At 42.2% G+C, this 23,403-nt stretch overlaps 1 protein-coding gene across 4 annotated transcripts; it reads left to right on the forward strand.

The window, feature by feature from the left end:
* Positions 1 to 121: 121 nt before the first annotated feature.
* On the forward strand, positions 122 to 22,936 carry PTGFR (prostaglandin F receptor). Of its 4 annotated transcripts, XM_063344894.1 has the most exons (4): positions 482 to 813; positions 1,422 to 2,269; positions 20,725 to 20,979; positions 22,536 to 22,936. In XM_063344894.1, the coding sequence occupies exons 2-4, from the start codon at positions 1,481 to 1,483 to the stop codon at positions 22,539 to 22,541; spliced, it is 1,050 nt and encodes a 349-aa protein (XP_063200964.1). In that variant the 5' UTR covers positions 482 to 813; positions 1,422 to 1,480; the 3' UTR covers positions 22,542 to 22,936. The 4 variants fall into 4 exon arrangements, with proteins under 4 accessions (XP_063200963.1, XP_063200964.1, XP_063200962.1 ...); XM_063344893.1 differs by lacking the exon at positions 482 to 813 and adding an exon at positions 122 to 216 and having other exon boundaries at positions 20,725 to 22,936; XM_063344892.1 differs by having other exon boundaries at positions 20,725 to 22,936.
* Positions 22,937 to 23,403: the final 467 nt, after the last annotated feature.

A 23,403-nucleotide genomic window follows, 5' to 3' on the forward strand; every position in this document is an offset into this window, starting at 1 on the left:
AGACGGGACCGGGCAGCGCGACCGTCCCGCCGCTGGCGGGTGGCCGGGCCGGGGGCGGCGGGCGGGGAGGGCGGGCGGGAGGCCGGGAGGGAAGGCGGAGGGAGGGCGGGCGCCGGGCGGCGCCGGGCGGGCGGGGGTGGGGGGGGTTGGCGGCGGTCGGCGGGGCACCGCGCTGCGCCGCCGCGCCTCTCCCCGGCGCCGCGGAGCGAAGCGGAGGTGAGTGGCGGCGGCGGGCCGGGCCCGGGACGGGGGAGGAGCGGGGTGCGGCGGCGGGAGCCGCGCCGGGGGCGTCAAGGCCGGGGGGCCGCGGCGCGGAGCCGGGCGGCTCGGGGCCGGTAGCGGCAGCGGCCGGTGGCACTTGTGCCCGGCGTGGCGGGCTCGCCCCGCCCCCGCCGGCAGCGGAGCGCACTTAAGGCGCTGCCGGTGGCCGAGGGGCGCTGCGGGGCGGCGTGCGGGACCGCCGCTCCCACGGGTGCCCGGCGCTCCACCCGCTGCGCCGCCCTCCCCGGTGCGCCCCGACGGTGCGCCGCTCCCCTCGGTGCGCTCCTGCCGGTGCGGCGGGAAGGGAAGGTGCTCCGGCCGGGGAGTTTGGCGACTGCGCTGCCGTTCGGCCGTCCCGAACGCTGGAAATGCCTTCGGCACGGCCGGTGTCTGATGTAGCCCGGTAGCTGGGAGACCTGACTGCCTCTTCGTATTATGCGTTATTAAATCCTGCGCTTTTTTTTCCGCATGGGAAGGTTTTTGCCAACAGGAATGTCCTGAGAGCAGAGATGGGAGATAAAGTGCAAAGCAACTTGCAGAATTGGCTTCTGAGTAAGGGGGCGGCTAAAATACAAGTTTGTGCTTCAGTGGGGGAACTGGGGTTGGAGGCATCAGTGTTGGTCACGTTGAAGCTTTAAAGCATTGATTTGTGAGAGGAGAATTACTTGGAAGATGTTAGGACATTGTTTTGAAAATAAATGCTTAACAGTGAGAAGAAAAATGGAGTGTGATTATCATCTCAAAACATTCCAGTTCGAGTATTTCACTTTTGACTGTGGTTGGGCTGGTAAATACTTTCATTGTAGGAGTATGTTGCACAAACATTTGTTTATATAGGTAGTTTAACCATCAGGATGTTTTGTATGGTTTCTCTGATTACGTGTATATGAGCATTATATATTTTATACATTGTTTTGTGTATCTTAGATGTGCAGAGACTATAAAGATACTCTGCACTACATCTGCATTGTATAATGCATGCAGATAATTGTTTTATTCTGTGACTGATGCGCTTAAAACATGATGCCATATCATATCACTCAGAAAACTGGAAAATTAGATTTGTACCACAGACTAATGTTATGGAATTCTGCTTCAAATGTCATTTGAACAGTGGTATGCCTTTTACAGTGTGTGTATATTTGTTTTTAATATTGCAGATGCCTTTTGATTGCAAGACTGCTGAAATGTTCTGAGGGCTTCCTCTCCTTTCCTAACCATGAACGGTTCGAAATCACCAGGGCTGGCTGGATTTGGAATCTTAAAAAACACGACCTGCCACACGGAGAAGAAGATTTCCGTTTTCTTTTCAATCATCTTCATGACGGTGGGAATTTTGTCCAACAGTCTTGCCATAGCAATTCTCATGAAGGCGTATCAGAGGTTTAGGCAGAAATCGAAAGCCTCCTTTTTGCTTCTCGCTAGTGGTTTGGTCGTCACAGATCTCTTCGGCCACCTCATCAATGGAGCCATCGCGGTGTTTGTGTACGCATCAGATAAAGACTGGATTCGATTTAACCAGTCCAACATTCTTTGCAGTGTTTTTGGCATCTGCATGGTTTTCTTTGGTTTGTGCCCGCTCTTCCTGGGCAGCGTGATGGCTGTTGAACGGTGCATTGGAGTCACTAAGCCAATATTTCACTCTACAAAAATGACTTCTAAACATGTGAAAATGATGTTGACTATGGTATGTCTGTTTGCTGTTCTTATAGCTTTGCTGCCTATTCTCAGGTTTAGAGCCTATCAAATTCAAGCATCGAGGACCTGGTGCTTCTATAAAACAGAACATGTTGAGGACTGGGAAGACAGATTTTATCTCTTACTTTTTTCTTGCCTTGGGTTACTGGCCCTTGCTATTTCATTCTTGTGCAATGCTGTCACAGGAATTACCCTCTTAAGAGTCAAATTTAAAAGTCAACAAAGACAAGGCAGATCTCATCATTTTGAAATGATCATTCAGCTGTTGGCTATAATGTGTGTTTCTTGCATTTGCTGGAGTCCATTCCTGGTAAGAGCCTAACATGTTTGCCAATTTTTAATGCACATCACTGTATAAAAGTTATACTTTTATATCTCCAGGTTTTAAGGCGCTTTAGCTGTGATAACAGCTCCGTTCACTCTTCAATGTATTAATTTTACAGCACATTGCCCCTAATGTACGTACCTATGCATCTATAACAAAAATGGTAATTGCTCTCCACCTCCGATCATAGGGAAAATAGACTGAGCGAGCAAAATGTGCAAGGACAGCGAGGACTTCATTTCCAGTGCTGTGGTAGCAGAATGGTGGCTAGAATAAATCAGAGCAAATGTTGAGCTTGTCGAAAAATTCAGTGAAATCCTGGAGTGGCAAGTCTGTTTAGTCTGTACTGTGGCTCCTATCATTTTTTATTTATGGTAGTCTGTGCATTGTTATTATTATGATTTACTGCTACTTGTGAACCGTGTTATGGAAGTTAACAGTTAAGAACGTAAAAATCCTCCGCTCCATTAGCAGGGTATTAAGAGCTTTGCTTTAGAGTCATGTTAAAAACCAGTGGCTGGCAGTGGGTTAAAAATAAAAATTTAGTTTAGACCTGACAAGCTGGGTTTCTGATCTGACCAGATGACTAGCAAAGCTGCTCTGGGCAGCGGGTGCGCTTTCCCCGCTGTCCCGGCTGTAACTCGGGACTGACTGATGGCTGGTAACTGCTGTGGCTCGTCAAAGCGGTAAGTGTTGGTCGCGTCGGCGTGTGCTCTGCCAGTGAGCAGGGTCCAGGGACACGGGATTGTTACAGGAAAGAATTTGACGGCTTCTGTTATATGGTGGCATTATAAAGCTGATATTAACTGTGACTCTTTTTAATGCAGTAAATTAACGTAGTAGGTATTTTTACTAGGGTGAGAGAGGTTAAGTGACAAGTAATACGAAATCTTAATTTGCTTCCTAGAGACAAGGTCCCATAGTTTTCTGCTGATATGAATGAGGTGCGATTTTGCTTTGAGCTTAGAAAACTAGAAATTTAAATCCAAGATCTGAATCCGATCCAGCTGTATCTCATCTCCTCACTGCCTATGGTATAGTATGGAGTTACCTGAACTAGTTCTAAATGAGATACTGATATTAGCCTAGCTGCAGCAGTTGGGTCAATCTGGCAGGTAGCGTTTAATTAATCCAGTACCGCAGACTTCAAGGAGAGAGCCTGCATATAAATCTCTGCACCGCTGAAACACACAAAATCTCTTTCACCTTTGTTCAACACACACAGAATTTTTCCCCTCCTCCTTTCTCTATTGATTTTTCTAGACGTGCTCTGCACCATAAGTGTAAATTCAAATTGTCTTCTGTCAGTGTCCTGCCCGTAGTGTATAGAGCATAAACAGAGTCATCAGACCAGTATAGCAAGCTTCTGCAGTGAACTTACTTCCAGTTACTTCCAGACACCTCCTGAAGTTTGTCTGGGGCAAACCACAGAGTGGTTTTCAAGAAAAGCAACTCAACGAGGACTTTGCTTTTCATGAAAAAAAAGCAGTATATTATCCTCTGTTGACATTTCTTTTCAGATAAAATAACTGTCCTTAAAGGTTGTAGTTAATTTGATTTTTAAAAAAGCCCTTGGGTATCAAAGAGCTCTAGGCTTTTTTTAATTCAACAGAGATACTTCATTTATTCAACATATGAAATTGCAACTAAATTGCAACTAGTGTGGTTGTTTTTTTGGTGTTGGTAATTTTGTTATGCCTTTCAATTTTTATTAGTTGTAGATTTTTAAATTTATTATTATTTATTACTATTATTAATTATATAATTTTATTATTAATTATAGAAATTTTTAAAATCTTGACAATCTTTATTGAAATCGCAGCACTACTTTTGTTAAAGCATTTAACTTCATCTAAGTTGTAGTTGTCAATGAATTATTATTCCAGCTGCAAAATCTTTTTTTCAGAGCCTTTTCAGAGTTTGGTGTTTTCATCAGGGAGTGATAAAGACCCCTGAATGGCTTCTTGCTTTATTTTGTACTTGTTAGTTTTTGGGACTGTGTTGCAGGGGGAGGTGATACCCAAACAATTCTGGTGCATTGGGTGGCAAATGTGCCGGGGCTCTCTGCGTGTTCCGGCCTCGTGATGCTTCACTTCTGGATCTATTTTGAGATGAGACGAGCCAAACTGCCACCAAAATTAGCCTGGCAGCATGGAAAATAGTTAGGCAATATGGACAAATTTATGTTAGAAATGAGAAGTTAAAAACAAAAAAAAAGTTGTGTAAGGCAGGATTTAGTTCTCGAAACAAAGTTTGAAGGAAATGAACAATTAGTGTTTCAGCCTGAGAGTTCGATAGCTCGAAATGCAACGAGACGGGGTCCTTGGTGGTGTTACCTCTCTTAGCTGTTACGATTGTAGAGTTGACATCAAAGTTCATTCTCTGAATCACCAAGTCTTTGATAGTTCACTGAATACAAACAGAATTATAAGCACAGCGTTAATTTAGCAAGCTTTATTGGACTGCAGTGGAGCATACGGATGCAGTGGAATAAAGCTTTGCCAGGAGCGTGCTGCTAAAGCGCTACAATAAAGACATCCAGGGTTTATCAAGGCGTATGATTCACAAAGAATTGCTGATCCAAATCTACTTGTCCGATTTATCTGAAACCTCTCAGGGCTTTTAATTTGTGAAATGAATTGTTTAGGTTCTATAATCTAATCAGCATATACCAAAATAAGTATTTCTTGAAATAAATATGAGCAGGTGTTCATAAGTGAAATTATTTGTCAAAGTAGCTAAATACATGCTCGTTTTACATTCATTTGCTTGTTTAATTTTTTTCTCAAAGCAAAATCTAGAAGTCAGTGTCACTCTTTGAACTGTGAATTTTACCCATGTTCTGTATCCCAAGGAGCACACAGAACAAAATTTTATGTGAGCGTGGATTGCCTTGGTATAAACCAAAGTGATTAGAAACCAAACAAACCTTTGGAAGAGGAGGCGGAGGAAGGCGATGCAGTTTATGCCACATGTGGTTTGCAGATACAAGGGTTTGGATTTATTTGGTGTGATTCTCCATCTGAGGAGGGGGGTTGCTTTCTTTAGTTTTCTTCTGTTTTTAATCTAGTCTGGTGTTACATCAATTGTCATATATGCATGGCTACCAAAATCATGTCTATCAAATACTGTTATCCAACTGCAGATTTACTTCACTATTTATTTTTTTTTTCAAGTAGAGTTGTATATTCAGTCACTCTCCTGTGCTAAAATCACCTTTAGATGACATTAGAGACACACGTCCTTGGACTTTGTGGTGTCTGGCGTGGAACTGAACTTGATTTCTGCATGTGCTCAGTGGTGGTGAATTTGTTTTGGTGCCTTAAGGTATCTGTGTATATGTGTATATATACCTAGCATTTAATATTAGAATATTAGAATCAATCACCACCTCTATTTTAAGACTCCTGGAGTTTTCCAGAAGCGGAGCCCATGGCATGGCTCCCGTGGAGCTCTGCCTGGGGCTGTTGGGCAGGGACTTCCTTCTGATTTCTTGTCTGCCTTCTGATTCCTTTCCTGAAGCACCATCTCATTTGTGCCTAAAAAATGGGCGGCTTTTTCAAGTTTTCTGCCACTGTGTGGGAATCTTTCCTTAACGGAGTACTAGAATGTAGGGTACTCCCTGCTTCTTCCCTTATGGGGGAACATTTATCTCCTTTTGAGGAGGTGAGAGCGGGAGGGAAATCACAGAAAAGGCAACAAGTGGAATTCATGAGTTTTCCGATAATCTGTTTAGTCAATGATTTGCGGAGGCACATTTGTTCTGACAGTCCAAATAATTTTGCTTTGTGATGGGTAAATCAGGAAAATATGTTCCAAAGATAGTAACATCAACTCCTCTGTGTAGTAAGTCATCTTTTTTCATCCTTGCTAGAGTCTTAGCCCACTGCTAAGGATATGTGAGTTTGGTTGGATAAATTTGGTCCCTAGGGGTTGGATTCCCAAAGCAAATAGTTGGGCTGGAGCATTTTGTGACAAGCATCTCTGATGAAATAGGTTGTTATATAAAGCTGGTTTTTGGCTGTGACTTGATGTCTGGACTGTCATGAAACAGCTTGGTTTTTGGAGCTGTGTTCGTATGAGCCGATTCTGACTTTAGTACGTCAAATTCTGTGGGGCTCCAGGGATAAACGTATTTTAAATTTTGTTTTTGGACTAGCAGAGTGAACTCCCTGTAACTGTGAACGGGAGGGGTTTATTTCAGAGTGAATTTATCTACGGGAACAAATTATGATTTGGAGGAATGTCTGATCTTTTTCACGGGTGGAACACAGTCTTAGCCTGAGAAAAATACTTTTACATTCAAATTATTCTTGTTAAGATCTTTCTCCGTGCAGTTACTGGATTACTTTCATCCAGTTTTACCTCCCCTCTACTGCAGAAAATAGCCGCTCCTTCTGGTTTGTTTTTTTTTTTTGAAAGGTCTCAGCTATTTATTTCATATGATTAAATCAGCTCTTATTCAGCTGCTTTTTTTACTGCCTAGATTAATTCCTAGCAGTCTCTTCTCATGCCATCTCTTCCCTTTCCAATTCGTTATGCTAATTGCCTCTCCCTGAACTCGCTCTGATGCTGGCGTTGTCCTCAGGTTGTCTGGTGCAGCGAGGCTTGAGGGTTGGTTCTTCGTGCTCCTAGGGCTGCATTTCGCTTACCGTTTCCCGAATTACTCCAAGCTAGGAGCTGCCAGAGGAGGCAAGAAGGGCAGTGCTGCGCTCATGGGGATGCTCTTGGGGGAATACCTGTCGGACCTGTTGGAACGGGTCCAGCGCAGGGCCATGAAGATGATCAGAGGGCTGGAGCACCTCTGCTATGAGGACAGGCTGAGAGAGTTAGGGTTGTTCAGCCTGGAGAAGAGAAGGCTCGGGGGAGACCTTATAGCCCCTTCCAGTACCTAAATGGGCTACAGGAAGGATGGGGAGGGACTCTTTATCAGGGAGTGTAATGATGGGATGAGGGGTAACAGTTTCAAACTGAAGGAGGGTAGATTTAAATTGGATACTAGGAAGATATTCTTTACTGTCAGGGTGGTGAGGCACTGGAACGGGTTGCCCAGGGGGGCTGTGGATGCCCCATCCCTGGAAGTGTTCAAGGCCAGGCTGGATGGGGCTTTGAGCAGCCTGGTCTAGTGGGAGGTGTCCCTGCCCATGGCAGGGGGGTTGGAACTAGGTGATCTTTAAGGTCCCTTCCAACCCAAACCATTCTATGATTCTATGAATATCCCTGCCCCAGCCCACCCCTCTTTGGTGGCTCCACCAGGTATTTTGGGTGCTGAGACTGGCTCGTGGTGGGTACGTGCTGAAGGAGGTCGGTGGGTTGCAGGTTTTACACTAAATTCTAGGCTGTGTAGTTGCATACAGTAGAAGGTACTTTGTTGTACAAGTTGTGCATCTCATTTTAGTATTTTTGTATGTGTAGTCATGTATATACTTGCACAGTGACACTTTTGCCAGGAGTTCATACCCCTGTTGCTCTTGAAGTGTCTCCCTCCATTCCTGTTTTCTGCACTCTTCAACAAGCTGGCAGTTTAAATTTCTGTTGTAGTACCTTATGCTTATATGCGCAGTGGGCATCATTTATACGAGCTCATTGCTGTACCAGCGTTGTTTGCATGCCTTCAGATATTGCTCTTTGTATTGTCCCTACAACAAAAGAGTTACTTAAAAATTTGCCCTTTCTGTTGTGCTCTCTGGCTGGTGGTTTTCATGATCAGAAAATGCAGCTGAGGAGAAACGTACACAAGATGTCCCAAGGTGCAGGTCCACGCTTCACCAGTGAGGCCCTTGTCACCATGCACGCTGCCGCAACCCCACGTCTCCAGCATGTGCTCTTCCAGAGCCGCTGGCAAAACACGTTGTTAGTCAGAGGTGCAGCCTCCGTGGGCTCGTGGTGCCAGCATAGGCACTGTCAACAAGCAGAGTGATCTTTTATTCTGAAAAAGAATAAATTAGGCTTTCAATTTCCAGTCATCTGTTTTTGAAGGCTGGAGGTACTCTTAAACATGCTTAGTTAACCTTGCAGCTTTGCGTGCTGTTGTTAAAGTTACTTTCACAGGGGAAAAACACACTTTGTCTGTCTTTTTCAAGATGCGGAATTCTAAGAAGATAATCAATGATTATTACTGTGTTTGTGCTGCCTTATGTCGTTGAATTCTTTCATGTTTTGCTGGAAGGGTTGTCTGTTGATACCGTACAAAGATGGGATGTGCTGTCAGAGTAAAGAAGACGTGGTTTGAGGTGGGTCTGGGCTCCGCTTGACACCTTGCCTGCGGCAGGCTGACGGGCGCAGGAGAGGTGACCACCTGCTGCAGGACCTCCATGGTCCCTGTTGGACCTTGTCCTTGCATCTCTTGGTCCAGGAGCAAGCCCATCGCAGGAGCCCACGTTCCACAATGCTTTTAATAAATGAACCAGTTTCATAGGAAAGGGAAAAAAGCTTTTTGCTGTCAGAAGGCCCGCTAGGTATGACTCTTCATCTCTAGTCTGAAGCATCAATACTGTAGTGGTTGTTGTCAACGGTAAGGTGTTACTTCTCTTCCAGGCCTTGCTGTGTCAGAAGAGGTCAGATCAGGAGCGGCTTTTTGGCTGAATAAAATGCTCCCCGAGTTCCTCTGGAAAGAAAAAGAGCCTTATATCAGTTTGCTTGTCATTCAAGCTACACACTAGAAAAAGGGCTGTCAGTCTCCCTCACATCGCGGCCTTTTAATTGCTTGACGAGTTTCTCAATGCATCCTTTAACACTGTGAGATTCAATTACTCTTCTTGCTTGAGTTCCTCCAACTGAACTTCTGATCCTCGAGGTTAAATCACTGAAATATTAGTGTCATTCCTAATATTATGACCCAAAAGATATTTTGGAATAAATAGGTGATTTTAGGGGTGCAGAGAACACTCATTTTGATTGAAGTTTTTGTTAGTCTCCAGACAGAAGTGTCTTTTTAGTTTAGTTTCCTGTCGAGTAAGGTTTAAGCAGCAACTTGGACAATTTGGGTGTGCTTTTGTATGTCACCATGAAAATACTCCATGGATAAAAATTACAGGTGTTTTCAGAGAGTGAATAACGAAGTTTAATACAATGCATTTAAAAATTCAATCCACCTGTTCAGATGTGTTTTATGATACTAGAAACCCTTTGATAAGATGTCCGTGCCTTTTTTTACTGTTGGTTGTAGAGATCTTTCTTTTATTTTTGGTTCTTAAGAGGCACAGTTGGCAAATTTCCACCAGGTTATATGAGAATCGTTTTAGAGTACACCCACCTAAAATGATACTGAATTTCAAAGGTACTGTTTCAGTGTTTGGAATTGGTCTGTTCCTATTTTCATCTTTTACAGTTTGTAGAGATCTTACAGGCCTTAGCCTTTCTGAGAAATATGAATCATTTAAAAAAAATGTTTTGAAGTGTGGGCCAGGGTGTAGTTTATCATAGAGTGCTTAGAAACTCTATATTAATTGTGGCTATATTTGTAATTCAAGTCTTAACCTTCTTCTCACGGAAGTCAGGGAGTTGAGCAGCTGAGGTACTCTCAACAGGAAAGAAGTTCTGGAGAAGAAATGGACAGTGGTCAGATTATTGTCCTGGAGTAGCGATATGAACCGGGGAAGGAAGAAGAGCTGACTGAGGTTGACAGACTGTCCTTTACCAAAGGCTTTTGAGGAAGCATAATTATAGTTTTTGTTACCTGTGTGCTGTTTGGAAAAACTTAAGTAAAGCCTTTTCTGGAAAACGCAGTGCCATCAGAATGCGATGAGATTGGTTTGTTTTGGAGAGAAAAAGTAGGGAAGGCAGGTTTCCAGTCGTGTGAGAACATTGCATTTTCAAAACAACATGGTCCTATTTTTCTTTTTAAACTGCTTGCTGCTTGATTTTTAAATTTATATTATATATGCGGAATTAAACCATGAAGATCTATAAATTGAAAACCCACATACGTTGTTCCAAATAGATGTCAGTGACTTTCACAGAAAATTTTGATTTTTTTTTTCAATTTTGAAGTTGCCATCTCAAAAAATAAAATTCTGAAAACTTCATCCAAATAAATTTGCCACTGATAACCTCCCCTTATTTATTCAGTTGGTAAAGTTTTTGGATTCTGTGCTTGATATTAAAAAGTAAATCAATTTGACATACATTCCAATTTTGTTGATATAAGAGAATTCTTCCTATTTCCTAGATATTACACTTATTCAGGCCTTTCTTGCTTGAAAATATCATACACTGCATAACCATTTTTGGAAAATGTCATAAATGGCATAACCATTTCTGGGTGGTTATTTTAGGAACGCTCTTTTTCCTGACTATCTAAAGACTTTAAATGGTAAACTTGTTGCTGAAAAGTCTCTGGGACAAATACACTTACATGGAACAACTCCAGAAGGTCCTTCAGCCTCACCAGGTTTGACATGACAGACGCCAGGCGTGATATACATTCGTATATTCTGTGAGATATTTATTATGGTGTTAATTCATCTTCTTAAATTTTGCATGGTGCTTAGAAAAGCTTTCTAGCAGAAGTTACTTGTCTCAATAGTGGTGTAGAACCAGTTCATGTCTGAGGGCGCGCATTCTTTGGATCTTCTGGAAAATACGCTGTTTAGATTGAAACCAGAGTGATAATTCTTATTGCGCGTGTTTCTAAGACTTAAATTTTACATTAAAATGGTCAGAAATTGCTGAATTGCCATTTGGGTCATGAGCTCCCCAAGGAAGGAGGGAAGATGACTGTTGACAGTGTGCCAGCGCAGTGCCCGGCAGAGCAGGAGCACGAGCCTGTCGTGGGGTCTGTGGACGTGCTCCTAGAAATGGTCATGGTTCAGGTCGCAGAACGCTGCAGAAAGGATTCACACCAGGAGTTACAGTGAAGTTTTAGTAATTCTGACTCATTCTTTCAGATTTATTCTCATATTGGATGAGGCGAAATAGCTGAGCGGCTGAACAATCCTGAGCCACGTTGTAGGTGATACGCTGTCTCTTGCTGAAAGATTGCCTCCAGGGAGAGGAGAGCAGCTGATAAGCTCTTTCTTAACAACTCTTTTTAATGAACCATGTGAAGCCCTTGTTCAGAGACGCATGCCGAAGCATGGGTGTGATTGGCGCTGGAGTTGTGTTTCTGCATGATTTCCTGAAGGAGGCTGAAGGCCTTTGTGTCAGGGATCCCCTGAACTGAGGTTTTTTAAGACAATTAGGCCTCAATACTAAACTCCCAGACACCAAAGATGACTTTGTCATTGGAGAAGTGGAAGTTCATGACTGATGCGCAGCTGTTCCCCCACTTGCTGTCCCAGACCTGTGTGCTGCCCGCTGCCGCAGGGGGCTTGAGCCCTGGTGAGCTGGCTATGCGTGGCCGCATGGACACCCGGAGTTATGGGAGGGAGGGAGAGAGGGAGGGAGGGAGGGAGGATGTCAAGGATGTCATGAGTCCGCCCGTCAGCAACCCTGTCACCCATGTAATGACCAACATCAGGATACGAGGATGTGGGGAGGAAGACTTTTGTGCTGGGGGGATGCGGCCAGCTGCGTTCCCCTCTGCCTCGCTGCATGGGAAGGTGTTGAAACAGAAGGTGAAGTAGGAAGGAGCTGAGGATCCATGTGAGTGACAGCAATATTGTGGTAGGATTTACAGTTCATTAGCGAGTTGGAAATAAAATCGAATCCAGTCTTCACCAGGAGCATGCATTTGTAGAAGTAGCGGGACATAAATCACTCTTAAATGGAGATTTGATTTTTCTCTTCCCTCCTCCACCTAAAAGGTGGTCCAGCTGTGCAGCAATCTCTTTTAATTTATTTGCCAACATTAAAGAAAAAAATAATTGCATTTTATGCATTCCAACTTGGTAAATATATTGCTAATTCATTAGCCCTGATATTTCAGTTCACAGCTTCTTAGTATACTTCTCCAGAATGATATATAGAATAAGCCACTTTAATATTTATTAAAGGTGGTTTTCTAAAAAAACAACATGAAAGGAACACATCACATCCTACTTTGCCTCCAGCCAGATTTGCAAATACTGCAAATCAGATAGCACAGAGTCATGAGGTGACTATGACTCCAGTCCATCTTTAAAAAGATTTCATTTTCCTCCACTGTGTATGTTGCATACATGGTAAACATAAACGTACATAAAAAACAATTACAAATTGATATTTTTTTTCCCCCTCCTTATTTTTCCCCAACACCCATATAATAAACACGGTAATTTCTCAGACAATTAAACTGAAGGTCTGACTCCATTGGTAGACAACAGAGAAGGTTCTTTACTTTTTTAGACCTGTTGTTACTTGAGGTCTTGTGGGCTCGGTCCCACATCAAAGCCATCTGCATTCCGGAATTCTAGAAGAGAGGAAAAGGCCACTGTGTATCATGATGTCTCACCGTGAAATTCTTCTTCCTTCTTTTCACACTTGTAAGATGTATGGGTATCTCTGGGTTCGTTGGTATGTGTCCTGGAAGCCTCCGTGTATGTGCCATTCCTCTGAAATCAGTGACCTGGCCAAGGAACCCTTAGCTTAATTCTTGGCTTCTTAGACAAGAGTAACAAATTTGAGAGAATTAAAAAAAAATGGTCAGGTAAGAACTGGGAGAACCTGCATTCCCTGTAGAAGAACATTTTCTGGCTCTCAAAGACATAACTGGAAGATTTGCATCTGGTGCTGAATCTATGTTGTATCTCTCCTCAGACACGTAAATACGGCAGAGGATGACTTTTTAGTAATAAAGTGGTGTGAATGTGGTGGTGTTTGAAAGGCAGTTCACTTCTAAGTTATTGATTTGATCCTGTGCGTAACAGTAATTACGTGCTGAATTCATTCTATAATTATGGACTGTACAGCTCTCATTTCCTCCAGGTTGTCTGTATATTCTCTCTTTTTTCTGTATTCAGATAGTAGTTCTGTTCCTCCCCAGTATTGTGTGTTATTTGTGATTCTTTGTTTGGGCATTTGTAGGGTATGAGTGAGAGAAGTCCTGTTGCTCCTAAATCAATGAGAATATTTGTTTAACCAATAAAAATGTGATTGTTTTCCAAATGAGTGTGAAAACCTGAAAAAGCAGAGCAATAAAAGAGAAGTAATAGGGCATTTCCAGGGTTTGAAGCTTTACCCAACTGACCATAAAGGAAGAATGAACGGATCCTGAATACATATAGTCCTTAAATACTTATACATGTAGTCTGAAAATACTTATTTGATTTGATTGTTTTTCTCAGGGTGATTCTTATTATGCAGTATTAGAAATACTGTATTGTATTCTGGTCCCAAGAGGTCTAGCCGTTGTCCTGTAAAGTTTCTCTCAGCGTTGCTGGGTAAAGAATATTTTAATTTTATCGTGAAGTTAATTTTTTTGTGTGCAAGAGATTTTTGTTCTAGGCTGTGTTGTTAGGCAGCAGTCCATTCCTCGCTTCATGGAAGCAGACTTTCTTATAACTTTAAAACATGTAGCACAGGAAACATGTTTATTTGACTTTGATACGGACACTGTGTCTTTTCATAATGAAGTGAGTCATCTACTGTTTTCAGTGCTAAACTCTTCTCTGCCCATGTCCATTCTGCTTTCCTTTCAAATGAGTTAATCAATTAAGCTGCGAGAGTAAATTAGATTGCTAGTTGAACCAAAGTATTTCTAATTTTGAGAGGGTGGAAAGGAAAGAAGGAAAAAATGACTGCCAATCCAAGATAGAAATACCTGAATTCTTTCAGAGAAACAGAGAGAAGTGACCTGGAACCTTTAAAGGCCAGCCTGAATTTGTGTTACTGCAAACCAGATGCAAATAGGTAGTGTCTAAGGGGAAAGCTGACAGAAAAGAAAAGCTTCACTTTCAGTTAATGTTCCTAAGTTTATGCACACAATGTAATCCTTCCCTTTATGAGGCGTACTTCATAATTGCATTCCTGCCTTATATAGAGCATGATAATGCCAAAGGCAGTTAATAAAATATAAATAGTGAGTATGAAGTCATTGGCACTACGTTTTTTTCAGTAATTTTGATAAATTCCTCTATGCATAAAAAGTCTCATTTCAAATGATGTTTCCAAATGTTTGTTCAGAAAATGCACTGCCATACATAGATATTTTGCATAAAGCTGTAAAAGCACAGATGGCGTTACTCTCTAGTGGCACCGTAATGGAGTGCAGTAGGCTGCGAGTCCTCTGCAGACCTGGGCCCGCATGGGGAGAGCAGGAAGCTGGGAAGAACGGAGCAGCCTGAGCCAGGAGGCGTCGGATGGTGAGGTCGGACGGAGTGGAGCTGCTGGGTGGGAGGCACCCGCAGAGCCTGAATTTAAGGTCGCGGCGGCAGTGTTGTGTATGTGCTGCTGTACCGCAGTCCGTCCTTTGGCCTTCCGTTGATGCGAGATGTGCCCGGCCAGTTCAGAGGAGCTTGGGCATAACCATTCCAAGGCTTTGGTCTTGCCAGCGTGAGAAAGGGCACGTGACGGGGATGGTGCCGTGTTCACAAAGCAGCAGCATCAGCTGGTCAGAAATTGCCTGGTCGCAGAATCAACTGCGTCTGAGAAAGGAATATTAGAAACTATTTTCATGGGCTTCATGGAAAATGTTGTATTTTCCTGTTTTCTCTATAGTTTTCTTACTTTTATTGCAGCAGTAGTGCTTTGGGAACACCTCTGAGCTCTGAGTGCTTACAGTACTTCCAAAAGGTTTACACAGTTCCTTTTTGAGGCGGGTAACTTTGGAGCACATGGAGGCTAAATACACTTCTACAAAATGTTTTTGCAACCTCAACTACCTTTGGTCTTCCCAGTCTTTTCCATTTTTCATTCGGGTTCTGTGTTTCCTCAGAGACTGTAACCCTGATAGGGGAAAAGTCTTTCTCAGCCTTTAAGAGGATAATAAGTAAACTTGCGTGCTTAAGGATGTGTATCCTGGCAGGTAGTAGTTACCGTCCTTCATTTACCGGTTTTGGACTAGAACTGGGTTTTAGGAGGTAGACACAGATTTTTTCCCGAACTGAATAGTGATCCAGTGGATCCGGCGTCAATTTTTAGTGGCATTATTATTTTTTCGCAGAAGTGTACATGAGAGAAAAGGGGACTCCCTTATTTTGCTGCTTCTTGTCAAGAGCTGATCCCGCAAAACTTTACACATGGAAGTATTATGTATCCCCTTAGAAGTGAAGGAAAACTTGTGCATTTTGTCTTCTCCAATTCCTTTTCAAGTACACATTTTTCTATAAAATCACTGTGCTCGGTTAAAATTTACTTGCTAGGCCAAATGATCATCTGGTATATAAAAACTGAAGATACGGTTCATGTTTTTCCTTTAAAAAGGGAAAGGAAAACATTAAGGGAAAAGCATATTGCAGATCTATAACATAAAAAGCGTCATGTGGCATAAGTAGTACAGCGTGTGTACTAACATTTTGATTGCAGAAGTGGTGTGCTACATATTTTTCTTGGAAGCCCTTGCTTTTAAACTGACTTATATAGAATCAAATAAAAAATAAAATGAAGGATGCCTCAGCTTTGTCGCAACAAATGCTTGGTTTATATACTGCAGTATCTATATAGCAATGATGTAGGCAATTTGCTGTCAGTGTTTCTTTTCCAATGGCTGTTCTTAGAAGATATAAAATGCTATATAAAATGTGAAGGTAGATGCATTTTGATTTCTGTCTCCCCCTCTTTTGCATATTTTTTTTCTTAAAATCTGTGTTTAGGGAATACTACAAAGCATCATCTTCTAATCAGCTCTTGCCTATAGCAGACCGCAACTTCTTTGTAGCACACAGGATTAATGGGAGTTCCAAAACCTTCTGGAAATTAAAAATATTTATATATATTTTTTGTTTCCCTGGAGTGGGACGTAGTCAGTAGAACAACCTTGGGTCCTGTGTGGTTTCGGTGAAGGGGATATGTACCTCTGGGTTCAACGTAGGCACCAGTGACAAAATTTAAGTGCTCTGCAAATACTGAAAAAAACCCCTGGACTTTCTTCTATTAATGGAAATTCTCAGAACTCTTTGTAATGAAATCCAAAGGAAGAGGAAGAGGTTTGGGAGGGTCTGCAAGGTTCCCACAGGGAAATGGAGCCTGATGGCTGAGCTACAGAGGAAGATAGTTTCTGGTATTTGTTTGCACGTAACAAAATCGGCCTGTCTGCTCTGCTTTCTGTGTCAATCTCTTGGTGCCTGGTTTTTATCCAGTTTCCTGAAGTCAAGGATGAACCTGGATTTAGAACCTATGTGCTGAAAAGCATCAAAGAAGTATTACAGTTTGCCTTATTTCCTAACTAGCTGTAAAGTCTGTTTCTTATTTTGACTGTCTGTCCTTGAGTACTAACAGGAATGTGACTAAGCAGCACTGCCATTTAGCTTATTAGTTGTTCTCATATAATTGAGATCCAATTGGAAGGGAAATTAAAGACATGCTGTTTATATTTGGAGAGTGGTGTGAAGCTTTGGAGCAATTTTTTTCAGTTGGTTGCACTGAGCTTTGTCCCTAGGGGAAATGGCAATTCTCTGATGCTATCTGCTAGATGCAAAGTTGTAGAAGTCAACAATTTCATAATGTTTTAAAAACTTTTCCATCAGACTTTCTGGATCTTGCTAAGTGAGCTTTGGTTTTAGTGAAGCCTAAAATTGGACAAAGAGGATGAAGTTTAATGTATTGTGTCAAATCCTTGCGTGACAGGTCTTCCTTTAAACCAACCAGGACTAATATGAATCAGAGTAACTTTGTATCTTGCAAGCAGGCATCCTTGGTTTAAAAAGTCACTTTAACAGTTATGCTTTTATAGTTACTGTCCTACAGAAAGTTTGAATTGTATTGGTTGCATCATGTGATACTTTCGTTTTTTTGCACACCAGGGAGACATACTACAGCTGTGCTAATATAAACATTATGTAACTCGGTGAAATGCTACTTGGATTTTTACGTTTCTAAATATGTTAGAAAATGTCATGAGTTACGTTTGTTATTTTCCAGCTGGGGATTAATTTTTTTGAGTCATACTGCTGAATTTGCACGAATATTAAATTCAATTGTGGAGATCAAACGCAACCAGATATGATGCAACCGCGTTGCCTCTTCCCACTTCCCCACTTGTGTACTGCTGGCTACAGAGGGCAGAATTCCTTCATCATGCTAACCTGATGGACTGACAGGGAAGGAAAAAAAAAAATCAGTCTTTGAACTGGTTTCTTGGCTTTGAACTAATTACTGAACACTATTAGTCAAATAATAAGAAGAGAAGTGTCCTTTCTGTGCCTGCAGAGGAGGTCCTGCTCTCAGAAGCCGGCTCAGCACTGCAGCAAGCTCTGGGTGCCGGATCTGAGCCGGTGGCTTGTGCCAGTTCAGCGCCACGACTTCCTCACACCTGGGGAGCAAATACAGCCTCTCTGCGTGTTTTGCTTCAATGAAACCCTTTATTAAACAGCTGGTAGCGTATTAGGCCTTTTTACCATTTATGATTTCAAAATTACTTTGGAATAGTATTTTAAGAATATAAATTTAAATAAAGAAAGTTAAAATGAAAATCTGATAGAAATAATAATTTCTATTGGCCTTACTCCATTCTGCCCCTGTTCAGCTGGAGTTTAGGGTCTGGTTCTGGAAATCATCAGATGACTTTCTAGGAAGGCTCCGGTAGCCAGGACATGGTCTCTTCTTTGCCCTCGGTTGGCATGCAGTTGGCTTCATTTGCCTGCAGTCTTCTTACATGTTTTCTCAGAAGATGTGGAAGAGCTCCCAGTACGGTGCAAGCTCTTTGGAGGTGTGAGAAGCTACCTCACATCATACCCAGAGACAATGTGATGGTAACGTATCTGCTTCTACCACTGCTCTGCCACAAGAGTTTTAGGATAAAAATGCTTAGGAATCTCTCACGCGTGGGATTGGACTGAGATTCTCTATCTTAGTCCAGGCCTATAAAGGAACCTCAGCCTGTCAGAACTTGGGATATCCGTCTTGAACTCTCATAACTTGGGATGGGATGGGATATTGTAACTTGAACTCTCAGTCGGGATGTCATTTATGTTGGTTTTAGTGATGCAAGAAAGGAAACATTTTTTTATTTCCGCATAACACTGCCAAATAATATAAGTAATATGGCTAGAAATTCCTATTTTATCAAAGGAAATTTGTAGAGAATGTAGGTTTTATCTTATTATTTCCAATACAGGGATTCACAGCTGAGTTTCTTAAGCATCTAGCTACGTATATAAGCTGTACTTGTTACTTGTGAGTTCAGATATATTATTTTTTTGTATGCCCAGTATTCAAAAGAGGTAACTTAAATGTTCTGGATGAAGCTTCTCCGAGTATCAGAATCCGTAAAATTATGTATCAAATTTCCTTGTCCTGATTTACTTTATGTAAATCTATAATTGAAAAAGAGGTACTTTATTTTGAGCCATCAAGTTGAACGGCAACCAAATGGGTTCACTTAGAGGTGATTACTACTAAATGGAAAGGAATCTCACAAATTTGCTAGATAACATGTGAGAAAATAACAGTTTTGCAAAATCTAGGCGGAGCTACTTTTCCTAGATGGCAACATCTGCTGCCTCCTCTTCCAGGCATAAAATTCTGTCGGATTTGGCATTTACTAACTGTGCAGGATGCGAGAGAAGAACAACACAGTTTTGAAATATATCAAGCAGCAGATTAGGAAGCTGTATGTCTGTATTAAGTCAAGCAAAGGATATATCAGATAAGGACGCTGGTCTGTGAGCTCTGTTGCACTGTGATTTGCTGCCCAGTCCTACTTGCATGAGTAAGGAGTGCTCCCTCAGAGTTTGGCTTGTGGTATTGGACCTCTAATAAATAAAATGTAGGACTATCCTGAGAAAACATCCCGTGCAGAAGCCAAAGGAGTTGTCCAAGTTTGGGTGGGCTGCTGATGTCAGAGAGGAATGCGCCCAACGGTTGTGGGGTGAAGAGCAGATTCAGGGAACTGACTTGTGTTTGTGTTGGCTCCGTGCTCAGACATTCCTCCTCCTCCTCACACCAGTTCCCAGCTGTGCTCCTGCCAGTCTTACCAGCTTCCTCAGGAACGTTCCTATGGGCTCTCCTCGCTGCTCCCATAGATGTCCATGCAGAAGCACTTGATCAAATGCTGAATCAAGCAAGTACAGTCTCCTTTGATGCGTTCACTCCGTTCCACTCAACTCTATACTCAGATGTGGTGACCCGCAAGCTATAGATAGGGCCTAGGATTACAGACAAGTGTTTAAAAAGGAGTAACTGGTTTGCTGGAATCTTGAGCAGTAGTTTTCTCTCTTCATTAATTTTTTTTTTATTTTTACAATGTATCTTTGTGAAAATATGACCCTCTGCACTTGGACAGACTGACCCTACCTCTCATCGCCCAATAAATCAGAGTACTCGTAGCATCGCTTGTAAAATATCCCATTTCTTAGTTAAATAACTGTATCACTTTAAAGGTTTTGGAACTGAAAGCCTCACAGTGTTTCATCTTTCTACCAAAAAAGTCTTCATGTGCTTTTAACGTTAGTAATAGAGAGAGATAATTTACCGTGCTCTGGCAGATTCCTGGCTTTGCGGAGACGGGCTTTCTTCACGCAAGAACTCAGGTTACAAAGCCTTGGTGGCAGCAAGCCTATGAAGGAGGGCTCTGCAGGGCAGGAGCCCCGGCAGCGTGGTTTCAGGAGGGATGGTGTTTTAAAGCCTAGGTTGCAGCTCCGCAAAGCGGGGAGGACAGCCACAGCTGACTGGGCTGGGGGGTAGCTCTGGGGCATCCTCTGCCAGGAGATGTCCTGCCGAGCTCTACTGGCAGGCTGATGCCTCCACCCATGTAAAGCTGTTGTCTCCGGTAGCGTTGTTGTTGTTGGAGGTCTGTCCATGTGCAGCACCTCCCCAGGTGAATGAAATCCTCTGTGTCTCCATTGGCAAGAGGAGGGGTGGCGATGGCCTTTGTCACCATTTCAATTTTCCTAGAAACCTCTAAACGCTCTGCTGTCAATAAATTGCATTCTGTTGCAGCTTAAAACATGTGAATCTTCTTGATGAAATCAAGGTGCTGTATTCCTTATGCAGACTTTAATTTGGAAAATGTGAAAAAATAAATACCTTTCGTAAAAATGTTCTGATCTACCAGTGGCCTCTATCCTTGAAAAAATCCATCCCTGGAGCAGTCTTGGCATACTTTGTTAGCTCGAGTTCTGGATAAGTTTTTATTCCTTGCTCAAATCCCTGATTTTGGGGGGTAATCTCTGGCTGGTTGCCATCCTCTGCTCAAGGTTCAGCAGACGGAGTTTGGCTGAGACACACGTACATCCTATGTAAAATATTAGAGGATTTCTAGGATGATAAATGTCATATGCCTGAAAGTATTTACTTTGCAATTGGGATGCATTGATGCTGTGAAGGTGTGAAGATGAGAGATAACGTTGAAATGATTTCACTCATTCACATGCTCTCTTGGTGCATTTTTTTTGATGTATAATTTTAAAATGTTCCATTTTCAGGTGACGATGGCCAGAATTGGGATAAATGAGAGTCGTTCAAAGGAGACCTGTGAAACAATACTTTTCGCTCTCCGAATGGCAACGTGGAATCAGATTTTAGATCCCTGGGTGTACATTCTTCTGCGTAAAGCTGTACTTAAAAACCTGTACAAGATCACAAGGGGATGTTGTGGCGTGCACATCATAAACTTACACATGTGGGAACTCAGCTCCATCAAGAATTCTTTGAAGGTTGCAGCAATATCTGAGTCACCAGTAAGTTCCAAACAAATAAACCTACAGCCACTCAGCTCTATGGGACAATTAAGTTAAACACAGTGTATGAAGAGATGATGGAGATGGTGCTCACACACGGGCAATACCTTAAAATGAATTCCAAGGCTCAGTGGTTTGCCGTTTGTTTTAAATTGTGAGTGGTTTGCTCTTGTTGCTTACCGGGTTGATACTGCTACTCCAAAAGATGCACTTGAATGTTTTAATTTCCTTCAGAATACATCCCTTCCAAAACTGGTAGTAGAATGAGAAATCATCCTGTATTTCTCCCTTCCAGGTACTAAAGTGAACAGGATTCCTTGTAGTACTACTCCCCACCAAATCCTTTGCCTTAGCAGGCTTCTTAAGAACGCATGCAAGTGTGAAAGAGATCTCCAAGGTGATTTTTGAAAGGGGTAGATTTTATCTACCAGTGATACCCCCAAATCCTTTGCAGAGTCACTACTTCCTAGGGTAAAGTCCACCCTCCTTTCCATAATGGTATTCCTTGCTTCTAGGCATTGAATTTTCCAATTGGATATATAAAAGACATTTTGCTTGTGCCCTGCTTATTAAAAGATCCAGTTTGCTTGGTTCATTGACTTGACCTCTTAATTTTTTACTGTTCCGTGAATTTTTGGGAGAGTCGCAAACTTCCTCAGTGTGAGCGTTCCTTTCAAATCACTGGCAAAACATGAGGTTCCCCGTGGGAACACAGAAGGAGATCAGCTCAGCTTGCTTTCAGTTGCATTTTCAGATCTATTGGTGAGTTTTTAGTCCTTTCAACAAATTTTGTTGAAAGTAAGAGGCATAAAGCTGTGGTTAGTCTGTTAAGGGGGTAGGGTTTTTTCCCCCCCAAACTGCGGGAAGTTTCTTGGAGCGTTCCCCTAGTGCACATACTGAGATGCTCGCGAGGTACATCTGCTTTGTTTGTAAAACGTCACACGTGTCTGATGAAAAATGTGCGTGAGCAAACAGAGGGAACTGCCCTGGGGTCGTGGTTGTGTTTGTGAAAGCAAACTTCACGCTCAGTTTTTGCAGGGTCTGTGTCTGAAGAGCTGAGGGCACTCACTGTATTTGAAGATGGCAGAAAGTTTCCGGGACTTTACGCAGGAGGCCCTTCACCTTTAATGCTGCTAAAAGAAGCTTTGTTTTTTGTGACTGTACTTTGTTCAGAAGCAAAAACGAGAGTATCGGAGACTTTGTAACAGAGGGATTGTTTTAAGATAGAGGTGTTATTTGTACCTACTTCAGATAGCTACATTCGTGAATTGTTGGTGTATTTGGACAAAGTAGTTTAAAACTGATTCACCAAGAAGACAGTCTGAGGGACCAAAACTATTCACAAACTACAAATTCATGTTGTATGTGAGAATAGTTCAAGTCAGAAAATAAAAAACCAAGAGGTTTAAATATTTCAATTTTTTTGTTTTAAAAGCTATTTCCTTTTTGTTTTAAAAAGGTTGAAAAATAAATGGGTTAAATAACCCTATAATGAAATGAAATGGCTTTGTTTACCCTGAACAATTTCTGTGTGTGATTTATTTCCTCGGTCACAGAGCTGACAAACCGTGGACAGATTTGATGCTGGTATGAGCTCTGCACCGTCGCTTTCGGGTGGCTTCTGCTGAAGTCTGGAAGTGCTCAGTCAGCGCTCGGTTCGGCTTATTCATTTTGTAGAATGTGATGCCGGTGTATCTGTTGTTATAAATTATTTGTTCTTTATGGAAGATAGTTGTTTTAGCAGCTGCAAAAAAACGTTGGTCTGTAAATTGTTGAGATATTTGATCGGTGAATGAAGCTCATCAATGTTCCATTTTGTTATGTGAATACGTGTGGCTTGTGTAGTTCATACTGCCTGACTTGTAAAACAAACAGACAGAAGTTTATATGTATATGTGATTTCTTATATTTTGTGTACTGATACATATTGAATGTAAATTGCAAAGCCTCATTAAAGTTATCAAACTGTATCTTGAGAGTTGTGATATTTTCGCATAACAAAAGAGATCTGAAGGTGTTAAAAATAATCCTTATGGCAAAAAACCCTGACACTGGATTCAAGCCAGCCACCGCCATTCACACGAGTGACAGCAGTTGTGGAGGCAGAGAGGAAGACTGCGAGAATTCAGATGCCAGTGTTAGCGCACCTCATTTTCACGTGAACATCCCAGTGCAGTTGGGGGTCTAAGGCGGACAAGGTCAAATTCTGATGATCCATGCCTAGAAAATGCAAATAAAAGTGGAGCTGAGGCAGTTCGGTGTTTGGAATGCAAGGGCTTTTGTCCAAACATCTGCTAACGTGTTACACAGACTCTGATTAGTTTCACATACACTATGAATCCTCAAAAAAATATGAGTTTTGCTGTTAATATTTTATTTTGTCGAGTGACGCGGTAGCCTGCCGAGGCAGCTCAGGATAGATAG

Source organism: Chroicocephalus ridibundus, chromosome 8, assembly GCF_963924245.1.
Source record: "Chroicocephalus ridibundus chromosome 8, bChrRid1.1, whole genome shotgun sequence".
Classification (NCBI taxonomy): domain Eukaryota; kingdom Metazoa; phylum Chordata; class Aves; order Charadriiformes; family Laridae; genus Chroicocephalus; species Chroicocephalus ridibundus.